This window comes from Zootoca vivipara, chromosome 15 (genome assembly GCF_963506605.1).
Source record: "Zootoca vivipara chromosome 15, rZooViv1.1, whole genome shotgun sequence".
In the NCBI taxonomy this organism is placed as follows: Eukaryota; Metazoa; Chordata; class Lepidosauria; order Squamata; family Lacertidae; genus Zootoca; species Zootoca vivipara.
Window position 1 is genome coordinate 611490 of NC_083290.1, and position 19395 is coordinate 630884.

Genomic DNA, 19395 nt, shown 5'->3' on the forward strand with positions numbered 1-19395 from the left:
TGCATTTCTTCTCCAATGAGCTCAAGGGGGTGCATGCCATTCTCCTCTGTCCCAGCAAGGTGGCTCAGGCTGAGAGGCAAGAGTGACTGGCCTCCAACGTCACCCTGTGTGCTTCATGGCCAAGCGGAGACTTGAACCTCGGTCTCTCCCAGGCCCCAGTGCTGGACTCTAACCACTACACCGCCACTGCCTCTCAATTATTGGCTACTATTGAGTACCTGTTCTGCATGCAGAAGGCTCCCGCTTCAAACCCCAACCGCATCATCCATGGGGGGGGGCTGGGAAAGACACCTCCAGGGGATGCTGCCAGCCTGTGTAGGCACAACTGACCTGGATGGTAGCTTCCTATGTCCCAGCTTCAACTCCTGGAAGCATCCCTATTAAACTGTGGGTAGCAGTTGCCAGCAACCAGCATTCGGAAGCACCAGTTTCCAACCATGGAGGCAGAGCACAGCCATCTTGGCGAGGAGCCCTCCATAGCCTCCTCCTCCTCCTCCTCCATGAGTTTGTGCAATGCTCTTTTAAGGCCATCCAGGTTGGTGGCCATCACTGCCTCATGTGACAGGGAGTTCCACAGTTCAACCCTGAAGGAGGCCTTTCTTTTGTCTGCCCTGGCTCTCCCGACATTCAGCTTCAGGTCTGTCGTGAGAGAGAGAGAGAGACGAAAGGCGGGGTGGGGGTGTTTGCTGGCATCCTGACACCAGTTTCGCTTCTGGCCGCAGCTTCACCCTCAAAGGCACCTTGGGGAGGAGGCTGACGGGGTGGCGCAGCGTGTGGGTGGCTCTCACACCCCGCAGAGTCGAGAGTGAGAACAGAGAGTGCCATTTGGGAGCCCTTTCAAGTGCTGCAAAGAGGTGCCTGGAAAAGCATGTCACCGCGGCTGGGGAAACCTCAGAAGCCAGGCTGGGCAGGGGAGGAGGAAGCAGAAAAAAATGATGCAAAGCAGCCCCAAAGGGTGGAAATGGGCCAAGCAAATTGTGCTCCTTTTGCAGCACTTTTCACAGAATTCTGGTGTTGGAAGGGACCCCCGAAGGTCATCTAGCACAACCCGGTGCAATACAGGAATCACCGCTGAGGAAGGCTACACAGGTGTCCATGCAAGCTGTTTAAAAGCCCCTAGGGAATCATAGGGTCGTGAGGGACCCCAAGGGTCCTCTAGTCCAGCCCCCTGCAATGCAGGAATTGCAGCTACAGAACCCCAGGCGACAGACAGGCATTTTTTATCCCAGCTGCCATCTTGGGCTCCAGAGGGACCTGGCCCAGGAGCTCACTTGAGGGCTTGCTCCCCAGTGTGCCCCCATTAAGGATTGCAGCCCCAAGAGGGAATTGTGGGCAATACTGACACCCCGCCCAACGAAAACGTTAACTGGGTGCCTTGCAAAACACCGTATTCTTGAGGGGCAGGAATGAAGTGATGACAAACAGGAGGAGTCTCAGTGGTGCAGGACATGGCAGCCATTCCCAAGGCGTAGCTGTGGTTGGGCAGGCGGGAGGGTGAGCAGGGAGATGAAAGGCCAGGAAGGGGCACAGCTGGGCATGAAGCTCCCTGGGTGTGACCTTGGGGGCCAGTCACTGCCTCTCTCAGCTCAACCCACCTTGCAGGGTTGTGGCGAGGATTAAAATGAGGAGGGGGGGAACCATGGACACTCCTGGAGAAAAAGGTGGACTAGAAATGCCAAAAATGAATGAGTAAATAAATGTTGTTGGAAGCAGGACAATGAGGGTCAGCTTGCCAAAGCAGTGGGTCATGTTCTCATGCTCACTCCTTAAACCTCTTTTTAAAAAGGGTTCACTTTCAAGAGGGAAGTTTTTCTCTGCGGGACCAGAGAAAAGGGTCACTCCAGTAAACCCCCTCCTTGCCCTCTCTCTGTGCCCGCTCACCCGGCGACCAGGGAAGGTCTTCCATCCTTGGGGCCTACAACAAGCCCCCTACCCCAACACCTCTCCCCCCCCCCAAGCAAGTGACTCCAGGTGGACAATCTGCACTCATTTATTTGCTGGAATCAACATGCGGGGAGGGGGGAGGAGAGAGAAAAGCCTTGCATTGAAACGAAACATCTTGTTTTCAAGAGTGTCCTGGGAGCTGGGTGGAATGAGCTGCCATTAATCAAAGCCCAGCACACCATCAGCGCCTGCCTGCGCCCCCAGAGCCTTGGTTGGAGGGAGGGAGGGAGGAGGGGGCCCCCAGATCATGGCTCCCCCTCCCCACTTTGCCCCAGCCAGGTCTGGCTGTCAGAAACATTTAAAAGGTGGAAAACGCACACAGAGAGAAACAGGAGTAAATACGTGGGGCTTTTTGGGGGGGGGGGCGGGCGGGCGGAAGATGTCCAAGGGTCCCCCATGATGTAATGGGAAAAGGCTTGGCTTGCGCTACTACCAGCTTGAAAATAAACAGAGCCTGGAGGGTTAAAAGGAACTGAACTTTCCACGAACTGCCCCCCCCCCGATCCGCACCAGAGGAAACGTATATGAGGAACAGTGCTGCCCCCCCCCCGCCCCGCGCTGCCCCACGGCACTGAGCTTATCCTCGGGGCCTTGGCTGCAGAGACAAGGGCCGGATGCAAGAGGACAGCTCTGGTCCACCTCCGACGTGCGATGCTGCTGCCCATGGGGCGCCGGGGGGGGGGGAGAGGAGGAGGAAGGATTTGGCCAGGCTTTAGGATGCCTGACGCTCCCATCCCCGCTGGCAGCCCCCACCCTCACCCGCCTGGGGCAGGAGGCTGGGAGGCGGCAGCAGAGGGTGGCAGAGACAACAGGCTACCAGCCACAATGGCTCTGCTTCCGAGGCTCTTGGGCTCTGATCCTGCTTTCAGATCCCCCCCCCCCAGGCGTCTGGTTGGCCACTGGGAGGACAGGAGGCCGGGCCAGGCGAGCCACTGGCCTGATCCAGCAGGCCTCCTCCTATGCTGTCACTGCCTATACTCTCCAGGGTCTCTGGCAGGGGCTCCCCCAGCCCTTCCCGAAGCAGACGCCCTCTCTGTGCAATTCAGGCACTTTGTTCCTGAGCTGCACCTCCTTCCCTCAACAGCAAGGTCCCAGGCCTCACGGCCCCGAATTCAGGGTGGATTTAACAAGAACAGCTGCTTGACCCCCGGCCGGACTGAACTGGCCCACCGAGCGCAGTGTGGTCTACTTTGGCTGGCAGCAATGACTCTCCAGGGGTTCAGAGAGGGGGGGATACTCCACCAGCCCTTCCCGGAGCTGCCCCGGGGGCTGAGCCTTGGGCCTTCTGCACACAAAGCAGGAGCTCTGTCTCATGGGCACCTGCTCACTACCTGACCTAGAGAAAGGTGTGTGAGTGAGCAAGGAAGGACCCCCCAAGAGCAATGCTTTAGGCCACAGGGCACTTCAGTTACCCCCAGCTGCTGGGCACAGTGTGGGGTGAAATCCACCCTCTCCTGGCCACCTGAATCGTTGTTGGAGACACCCAGGCCCTCTTCCCAGCTGTAACCGGACCTGGCGAGCAGCCTGCATGGCAGGGTGGGCGTTGGGGGAGGACGGGCGCACTGCTGCCTTGGTGCTGGGCAATCCCAAACCAGGCAAGAATAGCCGCCTTCTCCCCAAAGCACGCCCTCCTGGGCAGAGCAGCAGAGACCCCCTTTGCTGGGATTGCCAGGCTGCAGGAGGGAGGGCCCGGGTGGGACGAGAATTGCCCCCCTTTATCTGCCCCCCTTCTCCCAGCAATGCCAAGCAATGTCTTTTCCTTCCTTCGTCTTCAGGAATTCCTGGGCTCCAAGGGCAGGGAGACTGCCAAGCCAGAGCAGGTCAGGGTGACCGGGAGGCTGAAATGGGGGCACAGCCTGGAGAGGAAGGAAGCGGGGCATGGATGGTTGGGACGGGGGGAGGGGAAAGGACTCTCTTCCGAAACTAACCTGGGTTGGGGGTGAGGCCTGGGCTCCGGAGGCTTGCAGGAAGGGATCCCCGAGTGCCGCAGGGCTGCCTGGGGGCCTCCTCACACGCACCCCCCGCCCTGTGCTGAACGCCAAACACAATGACCCCATGTTCCAGGCCTGCGGGGGCCCCATGGAGGTGGCCGTTTCCTGTGTAATACCAGCCTGTTTAAACACTCGCACTCACCAGCCCCACAGCTGCAGCTCAAACCCGGAAGGAGTGCGGTGGAAGGAGCCCAGCGCTGGGCTCCAGATGGCAAACCGCTCGGGCCTTTTGCTCTTGCTTGGGGGGGGGGGAGAGAGAGAGCCAGCTCAGCCCAGCCGCCTCTCCCAGCAACTTCTTGCCCAGCCCCAATCCTGCTAAAAGCAGCCCCTACAGACAGCCCCCCCCAAGATGGCAAAGATCAAAGAGCAGGCAGTGGCAACTGGGGGTCCTCCCACCCACCCCACAACTCTCCTTGGGGCAAGTCCAAGGTGGAAGGGAGAGAGGAGAGCAGGAGGCACCAAGCTCCGTGTCCCTGGGCTCCTGGGGGGGAAGAGACTTCTGAGTGGGGCAGGGTTGCAGGGCTGTATGTGGGGTGTGTGCTTCTTATCCCCTTCTTATCCCTTCCTTATCTTATCTTCCTTTCTCATCCCTTCTGCCTCTCCATCACCCTGGCCCATCTCCTCCTCAAATTAAGTCCAAATAGTACCTTGGATAATAAACAAACATAACAACAAATCCTGTGGATTGGCAGTAAAAGATCAGCTTTAGCAAGTAGCCTTTTTCAAGCAGTTGTTTCATCGGACGGCTCACTCCCAAAGTAAGTCGTCACTTGATGCCACAGTCATCGCTTGAGGCATTCCAGCACTAGATGAGCCAGGGGGTCTCTTCCAGCCCTACAATTCTATGATAAGAACCCAAGAGGAGTCTGCTGGATCTGGCCCAAGGGGTCCTTCGAGTCCCATCTGCTCTCACAGCGGCCAAGCAAATGCCCCAATGGGAAACGCACAAGCAGCATTCGAATGCAGGAGCTCCCCCCCCCCCCGAGGGCCACTCTCCCAAGGAGCTTAGGCCAGGGCAGGATGCGTCCCTGGAAGCTGACCATGCCTCTGGGTTACCTGGGTGAGGAGGGTGCATTTTGGGTTACCTGGGTGAAGAGGGTCAAGGATCCTTTTGCTGTGATTTATGCACTGCAGGGGGTTGGATTGGATGACCCTTGGGTGCCCCCCTGCTGAAATGTCACGTGCTCTGGCCACGCCTGCCACGAAACCCCACCGCATCAGGACCGTATGTGGGATGTGACATGGCCCTCCGGTCTTCCCTCTGCCCCCCACCCCAAGAAACAGCCACTGCCGCCCTTGGGCACAAAGGAGGTGTCCTTTCTTCTTTTCCTAAAGGGGTAGAAACTGTTCCCCGCTCTGGGCTAAGCAGAACACTGGCTGTCGGATACCGGCTTCCTTCCTAGGCCCTAGGAAATGCCTGCTTCCCCCCAGCGCCTGTTCCCCCCACCTGGCCCGAGCACCAATGCCACATCCTCCGTCCCTGCTCCCCCCTCCCTGCAAGAGGGGAAGAGGAGAACGCCGCCCCGGTTTCCACTCGGAGGACTCCAAGCGGGTGATAAATGCATTCGAGGGCCAATTAGGAAGATATATGGCGGCAGCGGCAGCGGCAGGAGCGCAGGGGAAGGGGCCTGGGCAGCCTGGCGAGGAAGAGGAGGGGGCAGGCGGGGGGGGGGAGGTGCGGAGGGCTCTCCAGAGCCCCAGCTATGTTTCCCATTATGTAACCCTGGTCATGGGCAGGCCGCCAGGCGCTCCAAATGAAAAAGAGACTCTGGCTTGGCACCCGTTCTATTTTCCTATCCTCATTCAGGGTCAGCGGAGTGTCATACAGCTGCGGAGAAAGCTCCGGGGATTAAGCCTGGGAAGGGCTCCAAAGCCCGGGACCCGGGTTCAAGTACCAGCTGAAAGCAATAAACCAACTGCCGCAGCTGGGCTGAGTTTAGCCGGCCTCAGAGCTTGCGCTGGCTCCCTGGGAAACAGGCCGCCTGCCTGCTGCGGGGGGGGGGGGGGGAGGAGAAAAGAGGGGTACAGGGGTGGAAACGACAGAGGTTGCCACGGCTTGAGCTTGGGCGGCAGCGACTGGAAAGTAGCGGGGACCCGATCCTCCTTGTGCTGCTTTAGGACCCTGTTCCTGTGCATCAGCAAAGGGGTGTGCATGTTCAGACTCCCCCTGGCCAGCAAAGGCAAGTTGTTTGCATCCAAATTGTTTGGGAGCCTGGATGTTTTGGGGTGTGTGTGTGTGTCATAAGTCACGCCCTGGCAGATTTGGGCAGGGGGAGCGCCAATCCTGTGCTCAAACGAGTCCTGGGACATGAAGCCCAGCCCTGTCCACCCCCATGAGGCTGACGCACGGTCAGTGGTCCTGCCACTCGCCTAAGTCCATGAGCTTCGCCACCCGGATGGGGCTCCCCCCACCGGCGCGTCTGAGCAAAGTGAGGAGGATAGCCTGCCAGTGTCCTGGGGGGCCTCCATCACCCATTGGCCATGTGTGGAGAAGCGGGGGCCAGAAGGGAGGGGCTGGCCTCAAGCAACATCCTTGGGGAAAATCTGCCCCTGGGATCTGCCCCTGCCGCAGAGTCACAGGGGAGGCAAGCCTAAAGTTCTCTGCTTGCAAAAAAATGGGATTCCCTCACAGGGCTGGCGCCCGCCTTGGCCCGAAGAGGTCAGGCACAGGCTAACATACCGCCCCAACCAATGCTGTTCCCTGCATTGGAGGAAATTGGGCTAGAGGACCGTTGGGATCCCTTTCGACTCTACAAGTATATGGAGAAGAGAAGGTTAAGGGGTGATATGATAGCCATGTTCAAATATATGAAAGGATGTCATATGGAGGAGGGAGAAAGGTTGTTTTCTGCTGCTCCAGAGAAGCGGACACGGAGCAATGGATTCAAGCTACAAGAAAGAAGATTCCACCTAAACATTAGGAAGAACTTCCTGACACTAAGAGCTGTTCGGCAGTGGAATTTGCTACCAAGGCGTGTGGTGGAGTCTCCTTCTTTGGAGGTCTTTAAGCAGAGGCTTGACGGGCATATGTCAAGAATGCTTTGATGGTGTTTCCTGCTTGGCAGGGGGTTGGACTGGATGGCCCTTGTGGTCTCTTCCAACTCTACGATTCTATGATTAGGAACATAGGGAGCTGCCGTATATGGAGCCGCACCATTGGTCTACTCAGTACTGTCTACACTGACTGGCAGCAGCTCTGTAGGGCGTCAAGCAAGGAGGCAGGGGGGTGCCCTTCGCCCTACCTGTGGATTCCAGCAAGGATTGAACCAGGGACCTTCTGCTTGCAAGGGAAGCTCCATCACTGAGCTATGGATCTTTTTAGTGACCACGGACCCTACTGTGTTAAAGGGAGAGCAGCGAGGCTGGAAGAGGAAGAGGAAGGAGTGGAACCCCACTGGGAAAGGAGTTGGGACCGGCAGGAGGGGGGCTCCTGTGAGTGCCCTCGCTGGGGGCCTGAGCTGCTGTCCAAAGATGGGCAGCAGTTCACATAGACAGGCAAGTGCCGCCCCCACCCTCCCACCCCCCGCCAGCCTACCAGCCAGCCGGCCCCAAGCAGCCAGCAAACAGAAAACAGACTCTTTTCCCCACTCCCCCAAAATGGGGCCCGGCACTTCCTGTGTGAGATTTCCATTTCCTCGGCCAAAATGAAGCGAAAAAAGAGAGAGTAGGAGCCATAAACGAGGGAAGAGATGGACGGACATCCTGCCTCTTCCTGCCCCTGTGCAGCAGGAGTGCTGGGGAGCCATCTTTGAGCTGCAGGCTCTTTGCGGGATGGAGCCCCCCTCTGCTCCCGGGAGCCTCTTCTTCCCCATCATCACCCTCAGCCCTGACTCTGACAGATTAACAGGAGACTGGCTGGGGAGGAGAGGGAAGAGGCTGAGGGGATCCGGATCCGGACGCAAAGGCCTGCAGGGAAGGGCATGCTGGGACAAAGGCCTCTGGGCCCACCAAGAGCCTGGCTCCCCAAAGATGGGGCAAGAGTGGCCCAGAAAGATGCAAACAAATGTGCGTGGAGCTGCCCGGGGGGGTCACAGCTCAGGGAAACGGGTGCCAAGGGGCGGCGGCGGGGGGGGGATCAAAACTGCACATGCCTCAGGGTCCTGCTTGCTTCCGGCTTCTTCCCATTGGGGCATCTGGTTAGCGGCTGTGAGGACAAGATATGCTGGGCTACGTAGGCCCCCTTGGGGTCTGATCTAGCTTCAGGGCTCTTATGGAACCTCCAGCTCCAGAGACAGTCTATCTAGACTCCCAGGTTCTTAGGGGTGTTTGGCCACTATGAGCACAGGATGCTGGACTAGATGCAGGGCCCCCTTTGGCCTGATCCGGCAGCCAGGCTGTTCTGATAAAGGAGTAATTCATAATTCAGTTAGTGGTCGCCCGTGGGCCCTCTGGATCTCCCAGCCTCCATCTGCTCCAGGCACTGTGGCCGAATGGAAAGGCGGGGAGAGTTGTAGCCCAGAACTTCCAGGGTGACATTGTGCTGGGTGACATGGGGGGCATGTCAAAGTAGGACTGAGGAGCTCCGGGTTCAAATCCCAACCCACTGCTAAGCTCATTGGGTAGTCTTGGGCCACCCACTGACTCTCAGCCCAACCTGCCTTGCAGAGTTGCTGGGGGGACAGAATTGGGGAGAGCGTAAGCCCCACTCAGGGCTCCTTGGAGGAACGGCAGCAAGCAAAGGTCATAGGTAAGACAAACGGAGGCTGAAGGTCCTTAGCGACTTACAGCCACCCACATACATGGCGGGGGGGGGGGGGGCGCAACACGGAAAGTCCCTGCCTGGGTGAGGAGAGGAGAGAAGAGAGGAGAGGAGAAAGGGGTGCATGGCCCCCAAGGGTGCTGACGTACGATCTGGGCAGCTCCAGGGTGCTGGGCGGGGGGTTCCAGGTGTCCGAGTGGCCCAGCATCCAATCCGACCAGACCTTGATGCTGGGCAGGAGCTCCTTCAGGTCCTGCGGCAAGGAGGAGACTTTGATGTCATCGTCCTCACAGCCCTCCTGGCCCTGAGCAGCTGCTGAGAGAGAAAGAAATGCAGAGTGGGCCAGGCAGCTCCCGGGTACGGCCCCCTCTCAAGCACGCCCCTCGCCCGCTCCTCGCTCACCACCCCCTCTCTCGGCCCTCTGGAAATCCTTTGGGAAGGGGTGAGATCTGAACCGGGGACAGAATCTTTCTTGGAAGATTCAGGGTAGATAAAAGAGAGGGCACAGCAATACTACGGAACTCCCTCCTGCAGGAGGCAGGGGTGGACTAGATGGATCGGCTTAAAGAGAGGACTAGGCAAATTCAGGACAAGGCGATCGGTGGCTACTAGCCAGGATGGCTCTGCCTCTGCGGTCGAAGGAAGTACATGCCTCTGAAGATCAGTTGCTAGGAATGTTTGACCGTGGAACGGACTCCCTTGGGGTGTTGTGGTCTCTCCTTCCTTCCTTGGAGGTTTTTAAGCAGAGGTTGGATGGCCACCTGTCTTTGGGTGCCTGAGTTGAGATTCCTGCATTGCAGGGGGTTGGACTAGATGACCCCTGGGGTGCCTTCCAACTTCACACCATTATGTGAATCCCATAGGAGAGTTGCGGCTGCTGGTGGCCACGGCAAGGACAGGATCCTTGGGGCTGATCCAGAGGCAGGCTCTCTTCTGGTGGTCTCTTCAGAGAGACCTTCAGAGCGTCAGCCTGGCCTTGCTCCTTCCTCTCTCAACTTGCAGAAAGACCATTCTAAGGACGCTCTGGGTTTCCTCCTCGATGCAGCCGTGACTGCAGCTGAAAGGGGAGGGGGAATGGCAGAAGGGCCCCCCCAGGGACAAAGGAACTGGGGTGTCCAACAGGTGGGCAGAGGGCACCTGCTTTGTACGGAGATGGTCCCGGGTTCACGCCCCAACTGCCCCTCCAGGCAGGGCTGGGAGAGATCCCTGCCCCAAAGCCCTGGAGAGCTGCTGCCAATTAGAGAAGACAATATGGAGTCGGCTGGAGAGAGCCCCCTGGCTTCCCACAAAGGGAGCTTCCCGCGAGCATAGCCAGAAAACGGTTCCTAAATAAAGGCTGAGCGTCAACTCCAAATCCAGGCACTAAGAGCTGCGAAATTCCACAGACAGCGTAAAATCAGGCACACGCGCTACGCCTTTTCTTCGTTTCACCCAGTGGATTCCGCCTCAGCTGGTCGCAGGGAGAGGCAGAACGCTGAAGCCTTTGCCCTGCCAGTGAACAGCAATTCTTCTCCTCTCCACCATCTGCCTTCTGCCAGTCCATTAGGCGTCTTCACAGCCATATGGGCTGGGAACTTTTTTTAAAAAATGAAAATTTCAGGCTTCCCGGTGCCAAAATGGGGGAAGAGGGTCCCAGGTTCAATCCTCAACTGCTGAACACCAGGAGGAGGAAGAGGAGGACTTGGCCAGGTCTCAATCTAGGAAGACGACAAGCTGCCTTGGCTCCCTCTGATGCAGCACTGCCTACTCTGACTGGCAGCAATGGCTCTCCAGGGCTCTCCAGGGCTCCAGAGAGGGAGTCTCTCCCCACCCGACCTGGAGATGCCTCTGGGGACTGATGCTGAGACTGTCTGCATGCAAAGCAGGGTCTCCGCCACAGAGCTATGGTCCTTTTCTCCGAAAAGAAGACGATTCAAGCCTCATGTTTCTAAATACAGGGACGGCTTAAATGGGAGCAGAGGAAGGTGTCTAGTTCTGCCTGCACTGACTGGCAGGGGCTCTCCTGGGTTCTGGCTGGGAATCTTTCCCAGCTCGACATGGAGATGCTCCCCCAGGAGTGATCCTGGGGTCTTCTGCCCTCCCCCTGAGCTCTCCTGACCCTCCAAGAGTCCTTGCACTGGCTTCTGCTAGTGCCCTGGGTTCCCTGAATCTAGCCTGATTTCCCGTGGATCTTGAGGGAGGGGAGCTAGGAACAAGCAGCCCTTCTTGGCAAGGGAAAGATCTGCCCGCTTCGGCTCACCTGGGGAGACGTCCCGCAGCAGAGCAGTGCAGCGCTTGACCAGCATGGAGAACATGGAGAGGCCCAGGGCCGTGGCCTGCTCCTGGATCACCGAGCGGCAGTCTTCGGAGAGGCACTCTGCGGGGAAGAGGGGAAACGAAAAGGAAACACGCTCAGCGCCCTCCCATGAAACCTCGGACAAAACCCCACCAAAGTAGCGGTAGCAGCGACAGAAGTGCGTGTCCAGGGGGCAGTCTGGAAACCAAGCCTTATGATGAGGAACGGTTGAGGGAGGGAGCAGGGGATGTTGAGCATGGAGAAGAGGAGCTTGAGAGGAGATAGGAGAGGCACCTTCAAATATATCAAGGACTGTCACATGCAGGAGGGAGCAAGAGGAGAGGACCCAAACCAATGGATCCAAATGACAAGGAAGGATATTCTGACTCAACATTAGGAAGAACTTTCTGAGCGTAAGAGCTGTTGAACAGTGGAATAGGCCACCTCAGAAGGCGGCGAGCTCTATTTCCTTGGAGGCTTTAGTTGAGATTCTTGCGTTGCCAGGGGCTGGATTAGATGACCCTCAGGGTTCCCTTCCAACTCTACCATTCTGTGTTTCTATGAACCTCACGCCTGACATGATAGCCATGTTCAAATATATCAAAGGATGTCATATAGAGGAGGGTGAAAGGTTGTTTTCTGCTGCTCCAGAGAAGCGGACACGGAGCAATGGATTCAAACTACAAGAAAGAAGATTCCACCTCAACATTAGGAAGAACTTCCTGACAGTAAGAGCTGTTCGGCAGTGGAATTTGCTGCCAAGGAGTGTGGTGGAGTCTCCTTCTTTGGAGGTCTTTAAGCAGAGGCTTGACAGGCATATGTCAAGAATGCTTTGATGGTGTTTCCTGCTCGGCAGGGGGTTAGAATGGATGGCCCTTGTGGTCTCTTCTAGCTCTATGATTCTAATAATGAGTATTTGGGACAGATAAAAGAAAGGACTTCTTCACACAAGGCTTAGTTAAACTGTGGAACTCTCTTCTGCAGGAGGCAGCGATGGCAACCAACCTAGATGGCTTTAACAGAGAATTAGACAAAGTTTACTAGCCACAATGGCTCAGCTCTGCCTCCACAGTCAGAGGCAGCAATGTTTCTGAATGCCAGTTGCTGGAAAACACAGGATGGGAGGATGGGAGAGGGCTCTTGTGTTCAAATCCTGCTTGCTGGTTTCCCATTGGGACAATGGTTGGCCACTCAAACCTAAGGAGAGCCTGCTGGATCAGGCCAAAGGGGGCAAATTTAGTCCAGCATCCTGTTCTCACAGGGTCCAACAAGATGCCCGAACGCAAAACCCGCAAGCTGGACCTGAGCCCAAGAGCCCTCTCCCCTCCTGAGGTTTCCAGCAACTGACCGTGAAGGCCGAGCCGAGCCATTGTGGTTCATAGCCATCAATAGCCCTCTCCTCCTCCTCCATCAATGTGTCCTCTTTTAAAGGACAACTGGTGACCACCGCTGCCCCCTCTCCTCCATGCACCTTTGCAGATCTGACAGGTGCCAGTCTGGGCCGCCGTGGAGAGCCTGGTGAAAAGGCAGAGAGTCTTCATAGACGATCCCATCCTGCTTTGCCACCCAGGCCCTGGAGCGCCAGCGGGGAAGGGCGGCCGCTCAACCTAGCCCCTTCCCCTCGGGCCAAGAGGAGCTCTGCCGAGTGTCAAGAGGGATAATGAGCGGCGCAGCCTGGCTCCACCCCAAGTCACAGCTGCTGAGGCGGGAGGGGCAGCTCCTCCACCGCTGGACTTGACCAACGCAGGTGCCAGGCTGCTGCTCCCTCCCCCCAGGGAGGTGATGGGGGGAGGACACCGTGACTCTGAAGCCATGAGAGGAGGGCAAGCAGTATCTTCGGAGGTGTCCAAATGCGCAGTGGAGAGATCGGCAACTTTACAAAAGGCACAGCAGGCAGCAGGATCTGTCCTGTTTGCCACCGAGAGCCAGGCAGGGCACAGCTACGCAGTTCCTTAGCGGCTGGAAACCCAGCGGAGTCTTCTAAGACCCACCAGGCCTCCCTTGCCGACACGCTTTCCAGCCTCGCTTTGCAGCAACAGGGTCTAAGCACTTGCTGCTTTCTCTCTCTCTCGCACTTGCTCCGAGGAAACCGAACTTGGCTGTTCAGATTCCACTGACCCTGCAGTTTTGTGCGGGAATCGCAGGACACCCGCAGAGCAGCGCAGGGGGGCGGCCTTCGCTCTGAAGCTGCTGCTGAGCCCAGAAATCTCTTCTCCTTTGCTAAACGATTCTCAAGGTGGCGCTTGAATTTCTCACGCCTACGAACGGAAGGGGCGGCCGGGGAAGCCAAGCTGGGTGGGTGGCTGCCATTTATTTCCCTTAGGCGCTAAAGCTCACCAATGATATCCCAATAAAGTGAGGCGGGGGAACCTGGTGCCCTTCCAGACGCTGCTTGCTCCCAACAGCCAGGGATGATGGGAGTTGTAGTCCGGCAACAACCTCTTGCCCAGTGCTCTGAAGCGAGGCTCATTTGTAGCACAACTCTGAATATTTATTTATTAAAAAAGGTAAAAGGACCCCTGATAGTTAAGTCCAGTCATGAGCGACTCTGGGGATGAGCGGCACTCATCTCGCTTTACTGGCCGAGGGAGCTGACGTTTTGTCCACAGTTTTTCCGGGTCATGTGGCCAGCATGACTAAGCCGTTTCTGGCGAAACCAGAGCAGTGCACAGAAACGCCGTTTACCTTCCTGCCGGAGCGGTACCTATTTATCTACTTGCACTTTGACGTGCTTTCAAACTGCTAGGTTGGCAGGAGCTGGGACTGAGCAACGGGAGCTCACCCCATCGCAGGGATTCGAACCACCAACCTTCCGATCAGCAAGCCCTAGGCTCAGTCGTTTAGACCACAGCACCACCTGCGTTCCCTATTTCTTTATTACTTTACATTCATATCCCACTTCCCCTCCACGGAGTTCAATGTGGCTTCCATGGCTCTCCTCCTCACAACAACCCTGCGAGGCAGGTTAGGCTAAGGGGCAGGGATGGGTGCAAGGTCTCCCTGTGGGCTTCATGGCCGAGTGGGGCTTGGACCCCTGGTCTCCCCCAGGTCCTAGTCTGATGCACTAACTACTGCACAAGATGACACTGCCCCTTCCCTAGCATTGCAGGTCCCACTTGCCAGGGTCCAAAAGCAGCCTGCGACCAGCTGGGCAGAGGAGCCGCTGTGAAGACATCCTTCTATCACCCACACAGCCAGTCTCTCTGGGGTGCCAAGATGGAAAGAGGAGACAGCCAGGCAACCCAAGAAGGGGCAACAGGTCAAAGGAAAGCCATTCTTCACGCAGCATGGAGTTAAATGGTGGAACTCGCTCTCACCCACTTGGATGATGATGATAATAGTAATAGTAAATAATAATAATAATAATAATAATAATAATAATAAATCATCGCCCATCTGACTGGGTTTCCCCAGCCACTCTGCAGCTTCCAACAGATATAAGAACACCACAAAACATCAAACAATAAAAACCTTCCCTTTTTTCCAGGGCTTCCTTCAGATGTCTTCCAAAGACCGTATAGTTACTTATCTCCTTGACACCTGATGGAAGGGTGTTCCACCGGGGGTGGGGTGTGTCTGCGCCACTACTGAGAAGGCCCTCTGGTTGGTTCCCTGTAGCTTCACTCCTCGCAGGTGACTTTGGAAAGATTAAACCATTTTGGGGAGGAGAGGGCCATGGGTGGCTATTAGCCATGCTAGCTACCCTCTGGCTCCACGGTCAGAGGCAGCCAGGCTTCGGAAGCCACAGGAGGGGGGAGTGTTGCTCTTGGGCTCAAATCCTGCTTGCAGCTTTCCCAGAGGCATCTGTTCAGCCGCTGGGAGAAGAGGAGGCTGGACTAGACAGACGGGGGCCCCCTTTGGCCTGACCCAGCAGACTCTCCTAATGTCCTCAAGTGGCAGAGGGGGCCTTGGGGGGTGGGTGGGCTCCTTCTCCCAGGTTCGCCCTGGCCAGTCTGCTCTCCAGAGCACAGGGGATGCTCTGCCACTCACACGCACGCCCGCACGCCCTGGTGTCCGTCTACCTGGGAGCTGCCTCCCGCTTGGCCGGGAAGGCCGCTTTCGTTTCCCAGAGAACAAAATATTCGTGGAAAACATAAACCAACTGTCGTCAAAGTTGTCGAGGCTCAGGAAGCGGAGAGGGGCTGCCATGTGGCCGGATGTTATGCCTTTCCAATTAGCGCTATACATCTTTCAGCGGCGGGAGAGTGTCCCCTTTTTTCTGTGCTGGGAAACCGAGAGCGCGGCCCTTGTTATTGTAACTGTCAAGGAGTGCTTAAAACAGATAATCTCCAGGAAAAGTGATAAACACCCCGCGCTCCCCGCCAGGGTGTGCTGGACACCGTCGGCCAGGCCTGAAGGGCAGCGAGAGGGGAAGGAGGTGGTCAGGGGGAGGGAGCCGGGGGGGAAGAAGCAGAAGCAGGAGAAAGCAGAAATGCCACCGACGGTGCCAGCTTCCTCCTCAATGCCCGGATGGGAGCAGCAAAGCGAGAAGAGGGAGCTACGTGAAGGCCGCTGCCAGGTCAGGGGAGGCAGTGGAAGGAGAGAGAGCAGCAGCAGCAGGGCTAATGCCCAGGCAGGAGGGGCCAGAGTTTGGCCCCAAATGGAGACAACTGCGCAGTTAACCTATGGAACTTGCTCCCACGGGAGGCAGGGAGGGACGCCAAGTGAAATGGCTTTAATACAGGGTTGGACAAATCCACGGAGGAGAAAAAGGCTACGGAGGGCTACGAGGCACAATGGCCCTGTAATGCTTCTGAATCCCAGTTGCTGGAAACCACCAGAGGAGAGAGGGCTCTTGGGCTCTGGTCCTGCTTGAGGGTTTGCCTTTGGGGCATCTCATTGGCCACCGTGAGAAGAGGATGCTGGACCAGATGGGCCAGATGGGCCTGATCCAGCAGGCTCTCCTTCTGTTCTTCTCCCCAGTCCAAAGAGGAGAGCTCCCAACCCCAACTCAGGAGGCGTCACCATCGTCTACCTGACAAAACACACAGGACACGGGGGTTAAGAGAGACCCTGATTTCGGGCCAAGGGAGGCCAATGTTGGCGGGCTGTGCAGGGTCCGGAATTGCACCAAACCATTAGCCAACGCAGGAAAAACCCGAATCCAGCAACCAAGAGGGGAGAGAGCTCTTGTGCTCGGATTCTGCTTTTAGGCTTCCCAGAAGAAGCATCTGCTTGGCGCCCTTAAGAGGATGGTGACCTAGATGGGCCCCTGGCCAGATCCAGAGTCTTCAACAGCCCAGGCTGAATGAGACACCCTTTCCCAGATGTTACACCAGAGAGCGTGGCCTTTGAGAGCAGAAGGCATTAGCAAGCGTGGATGTGTTCGGATGGCCAGCCAGGCTGCAGGAGCCACCCCAGGAGGCAACCTCTTGATGTCTCATCGACCACCAGACCCCTCTCCACCAGCTGGCTGGCAGGGCAGCTGTGGGGCTGGCTCCCCCCACCATCTCCCTCCCAGCTGACACCACCTGGAGGCGATCACCATTGGCCTCTTCCCTTATCACTGCTGCTCAGACACTCGCTGAGTTGTTGCCTCCTGAGTCACCCTCAGCCAGACAGTCCTGGCACCGCACCCTACACCTCCCCCCTTCCCAGCCCCACAGCTGGCCTTCTTGCAGGAAGTGGGCAGCCAGAGGAGGCAAGCACCCAGGAGGGCCTGTGGATGCTTCTAAGCCACCACTGGGATGCAGAGGGATGGGGGGGGGGTGGAGAGGCTGGTATGTCAACCAGACAGGAATGCAAATCTCTGGGGTGGGATGTGGGGGGGGGGGAGGAAGAGTCCCAGCTGGGGGGCATTCCTCCAGAGCCCTAGCTTAATGTGTGCCTGACACATGGCTCCCCCCCTCCCAAATGACAGTCTCCTGCCAGACTCAAGCAGTATGGAGCCAGGAATACCCATTGAATGCAAAAGTCTTGTAGCCCCACTGTCCAAAGAGGGGAGGGAAAGAGGAGTGGAAAGGGAAACAGAGGCTGCATTGGGTGTGCAAAAGGAGGCATCAAAGATTCCCAGTCCCACTAAGTTCACCTGGCTAAGTTTCTCTTAGGAGGAAAGAGAGAGAGAGAGAGAGAGAGAGAGAGAGAGAGAGAGAGAGAGAGAGAGAGAGAGAGAGAGAGAGAGAGAGAAAGAAAGAAAGAAAGAAAGAAAGAAAGAAAGACAGGCTCCTTGGAAGTTCAGCTGAGCCCCTTCTCAATCTATTAAGACTGTTACTTGAAGAGTTCTTCCAACTGGTGGGCCACAATAGGAGCACTACTACCCAGAAAATATATGGGATAAGACTAAAAAATGGGTTCCCAAATGCATGTCTGGGTGAGAAGTGGGTCCTGGGTCTGAAAAGGTTGAAGGTACCTGATCTATCAAAACCAGAGGGTGTCTACTTAAGAGCCTTCCCCCACCCCCACCCCCGCCAGCCTGGATCATTGGCCTTAGCATAGAATATTATATTATTATTATTATTTCTATGTTGCACATCTGACTGGGCAGTTCAGAAACAAAATATTAAAAACACAGAATGGATCCTGATGTCCACACATGTCGAATGAAATCTCCCCTCCTGGAACTTTCTAGCCCTTTGGGGCACCAGAGGACAAAAGCTCTTCTCTGCCTGGACATCAGGATATCTCTGCCTTGGAGATTGGGGAAAGGGCCACAGTTTTCTGCGCTGGATTCTCACAAACACCCCCCCCCCAATGTCCTAAGACAGCCGCTCTGCAGCTCACACGTGGTCAGGATAATTGCACAGGGCTTTCACGGACTGGGGGGGGGGACGGACAGGTGGGGCCTTTGAGAGCCTCCTTTGCAAATCACTCTTTCTTGGAGGGAGGGGGAGAGAAGGACAAGGTGAGGCCTGGTGAAAAGTGTGGAGCAAGGGGTGGGGGAGAGAGAACAGAGGGGATCTCCCCATGGAAGCCATTAGATACTCAACACTTCATTTGTTTCTCTCTCCCCCCCCAGCGCCCCCCCCCCCAAGCCGGGGAGCACAGCTCTCTCTTTCGGCTCCAGGACGGGAGGCTCTCCTCTGACGTAACCAGGAAGCAGCTGCAGAATTAAGGAATCCCTCCTGACATCATAAAAAGGGTCGGCGGTTTACAGGGGAAAGTATAAAAATTAATGGCATATTCCCAGACGGGGCCTTGGGCCTGCGCGGGACTCGCACAGGAAGCCCGGCTGCCCTGGCCAGGGTCCTGAACCCCATGTCCAACCCCTGGAGCCCCACACACTCATCCCCTTCGGCCTGGAGAACCAATAGGAGGGAGAGGTGACTGAGGATGGCCTCTGGGTTTGGAGCCACGAAAGACCAGACCCGTTTCCCCTCTGCAAGGTGCCTGAGCAGTGCTACATCCTTGCGCACACACACACCGGGGTCTTTAGCCCCGAGCTCGCATCCCCCCTGGAAGCGGAAAAGGGCGCTGCAGCGGCTAAAATTAACTCGGCCCTTTTCCCGGAAGCTATCCGTGGAAAGTGGCTCTCCCATTTTTAGAACGTGTTATTCTAAGAAGTTTCCTGAAAAGGCCCCTAATGACCAACAGACGGAGAAGCCATTTCCACAGGCCCGCCATGGGGCAGAGCGGGTGCTGCCTAGCTGCTATGGGGTGAGCAGGAGGTTGGCCCTGCAGCCCCCCATTGCACCCTTGCCTCTCCAGAGAGCCTCCCCACCCGGGGGACCCTGCACGGGTAGCAACACACAGGCAGCCAGGAGCTCTCGGCAGCAGCCCTCCGAGGCCCAGGGCATAGCAGCATAACAAGTGCCTGCCGGATCAGGCCGATAGTCCACCTGGTGCAGCATCCTGTTCTCACAGTGGTCAACCAGATGCCTCAGTGGGAAGCTTGCAAGCAGGACCTGAGCACTACAGCAATTCTCCACCATCTGGTATTCAGAGGTAGACTGTCCCTGGGCATGGAGGTTCTGCTATCACAACACTTGTCCGTAACCAGGCCAAAGATCTAGTCTAGCATCCTGTTCTCGCAGTGGCCAACCAGGTGCTGCACAACTCTGCTCCCCCAGGGCTGCACTACCCAGAATTCTCCTGCAGATTTGGGGGTCAGTGTTTTGGTGCCGTTTGGGGCCTCCTCCAAGGAGGTGCTATTTGGGGCCCTTACCGCCTCGCCAGCTCAGAAGAGGAAACACACAGCTCCCGTCTTTGAGCAAAGCGCACCCATGTTTAGCTGCAGGATGGCTAGAAGTGTGGGGGGGGGGCAGGTTCCTGATGCGCATCACCCACATCTCCAGGGGAAAGTGCAAGGGCTTGCTCCGGCAGCCCAACTGCAGAGAAAGCTGCCGGCCTCTGCAGGCTGCCTGGGATCACCTGCAGCCCGAAGGGAGCACCCATTCATCCTGCAGGAGGCCGAGACTCCATCGCTGGGTGGGAGAGGCCAGGCGGGATTCCCCTAGCCCTGCGTCAGCCGACAGACAGCCGTGTGTGAAAGTGTAGGAGGGAGACCCAGTTTCCTTGGAGACTCCTTTGTGTGTGGCTGGCGGGGTGGC

At 57.0% G+C, this 19395-nt stretch overlaps 1 protein-coding gene across 1 annotated transcript in view; it reads right to left on the bottom strand.

The window, feature by feature from the left end:
• The window catches only part of SMG6 (SMG6 nonsense mediated mRNA decay factor), a gene marked incomplete in the record, with an annotated part of 89883 nt that overhangs the window by 32583 nt on the left and 37905 nt on the right, over nt 1-19395 (bottom strand). Inside the window, 2 exon segments of the mRNA XM_060283101.1 lie at nt 8784-8949; nt 10874-10990. Of these exon segments, the coding sequence (XP_060139084.1) occupies nt 8784-8949; nt 10874-10990 (283 nt within the window).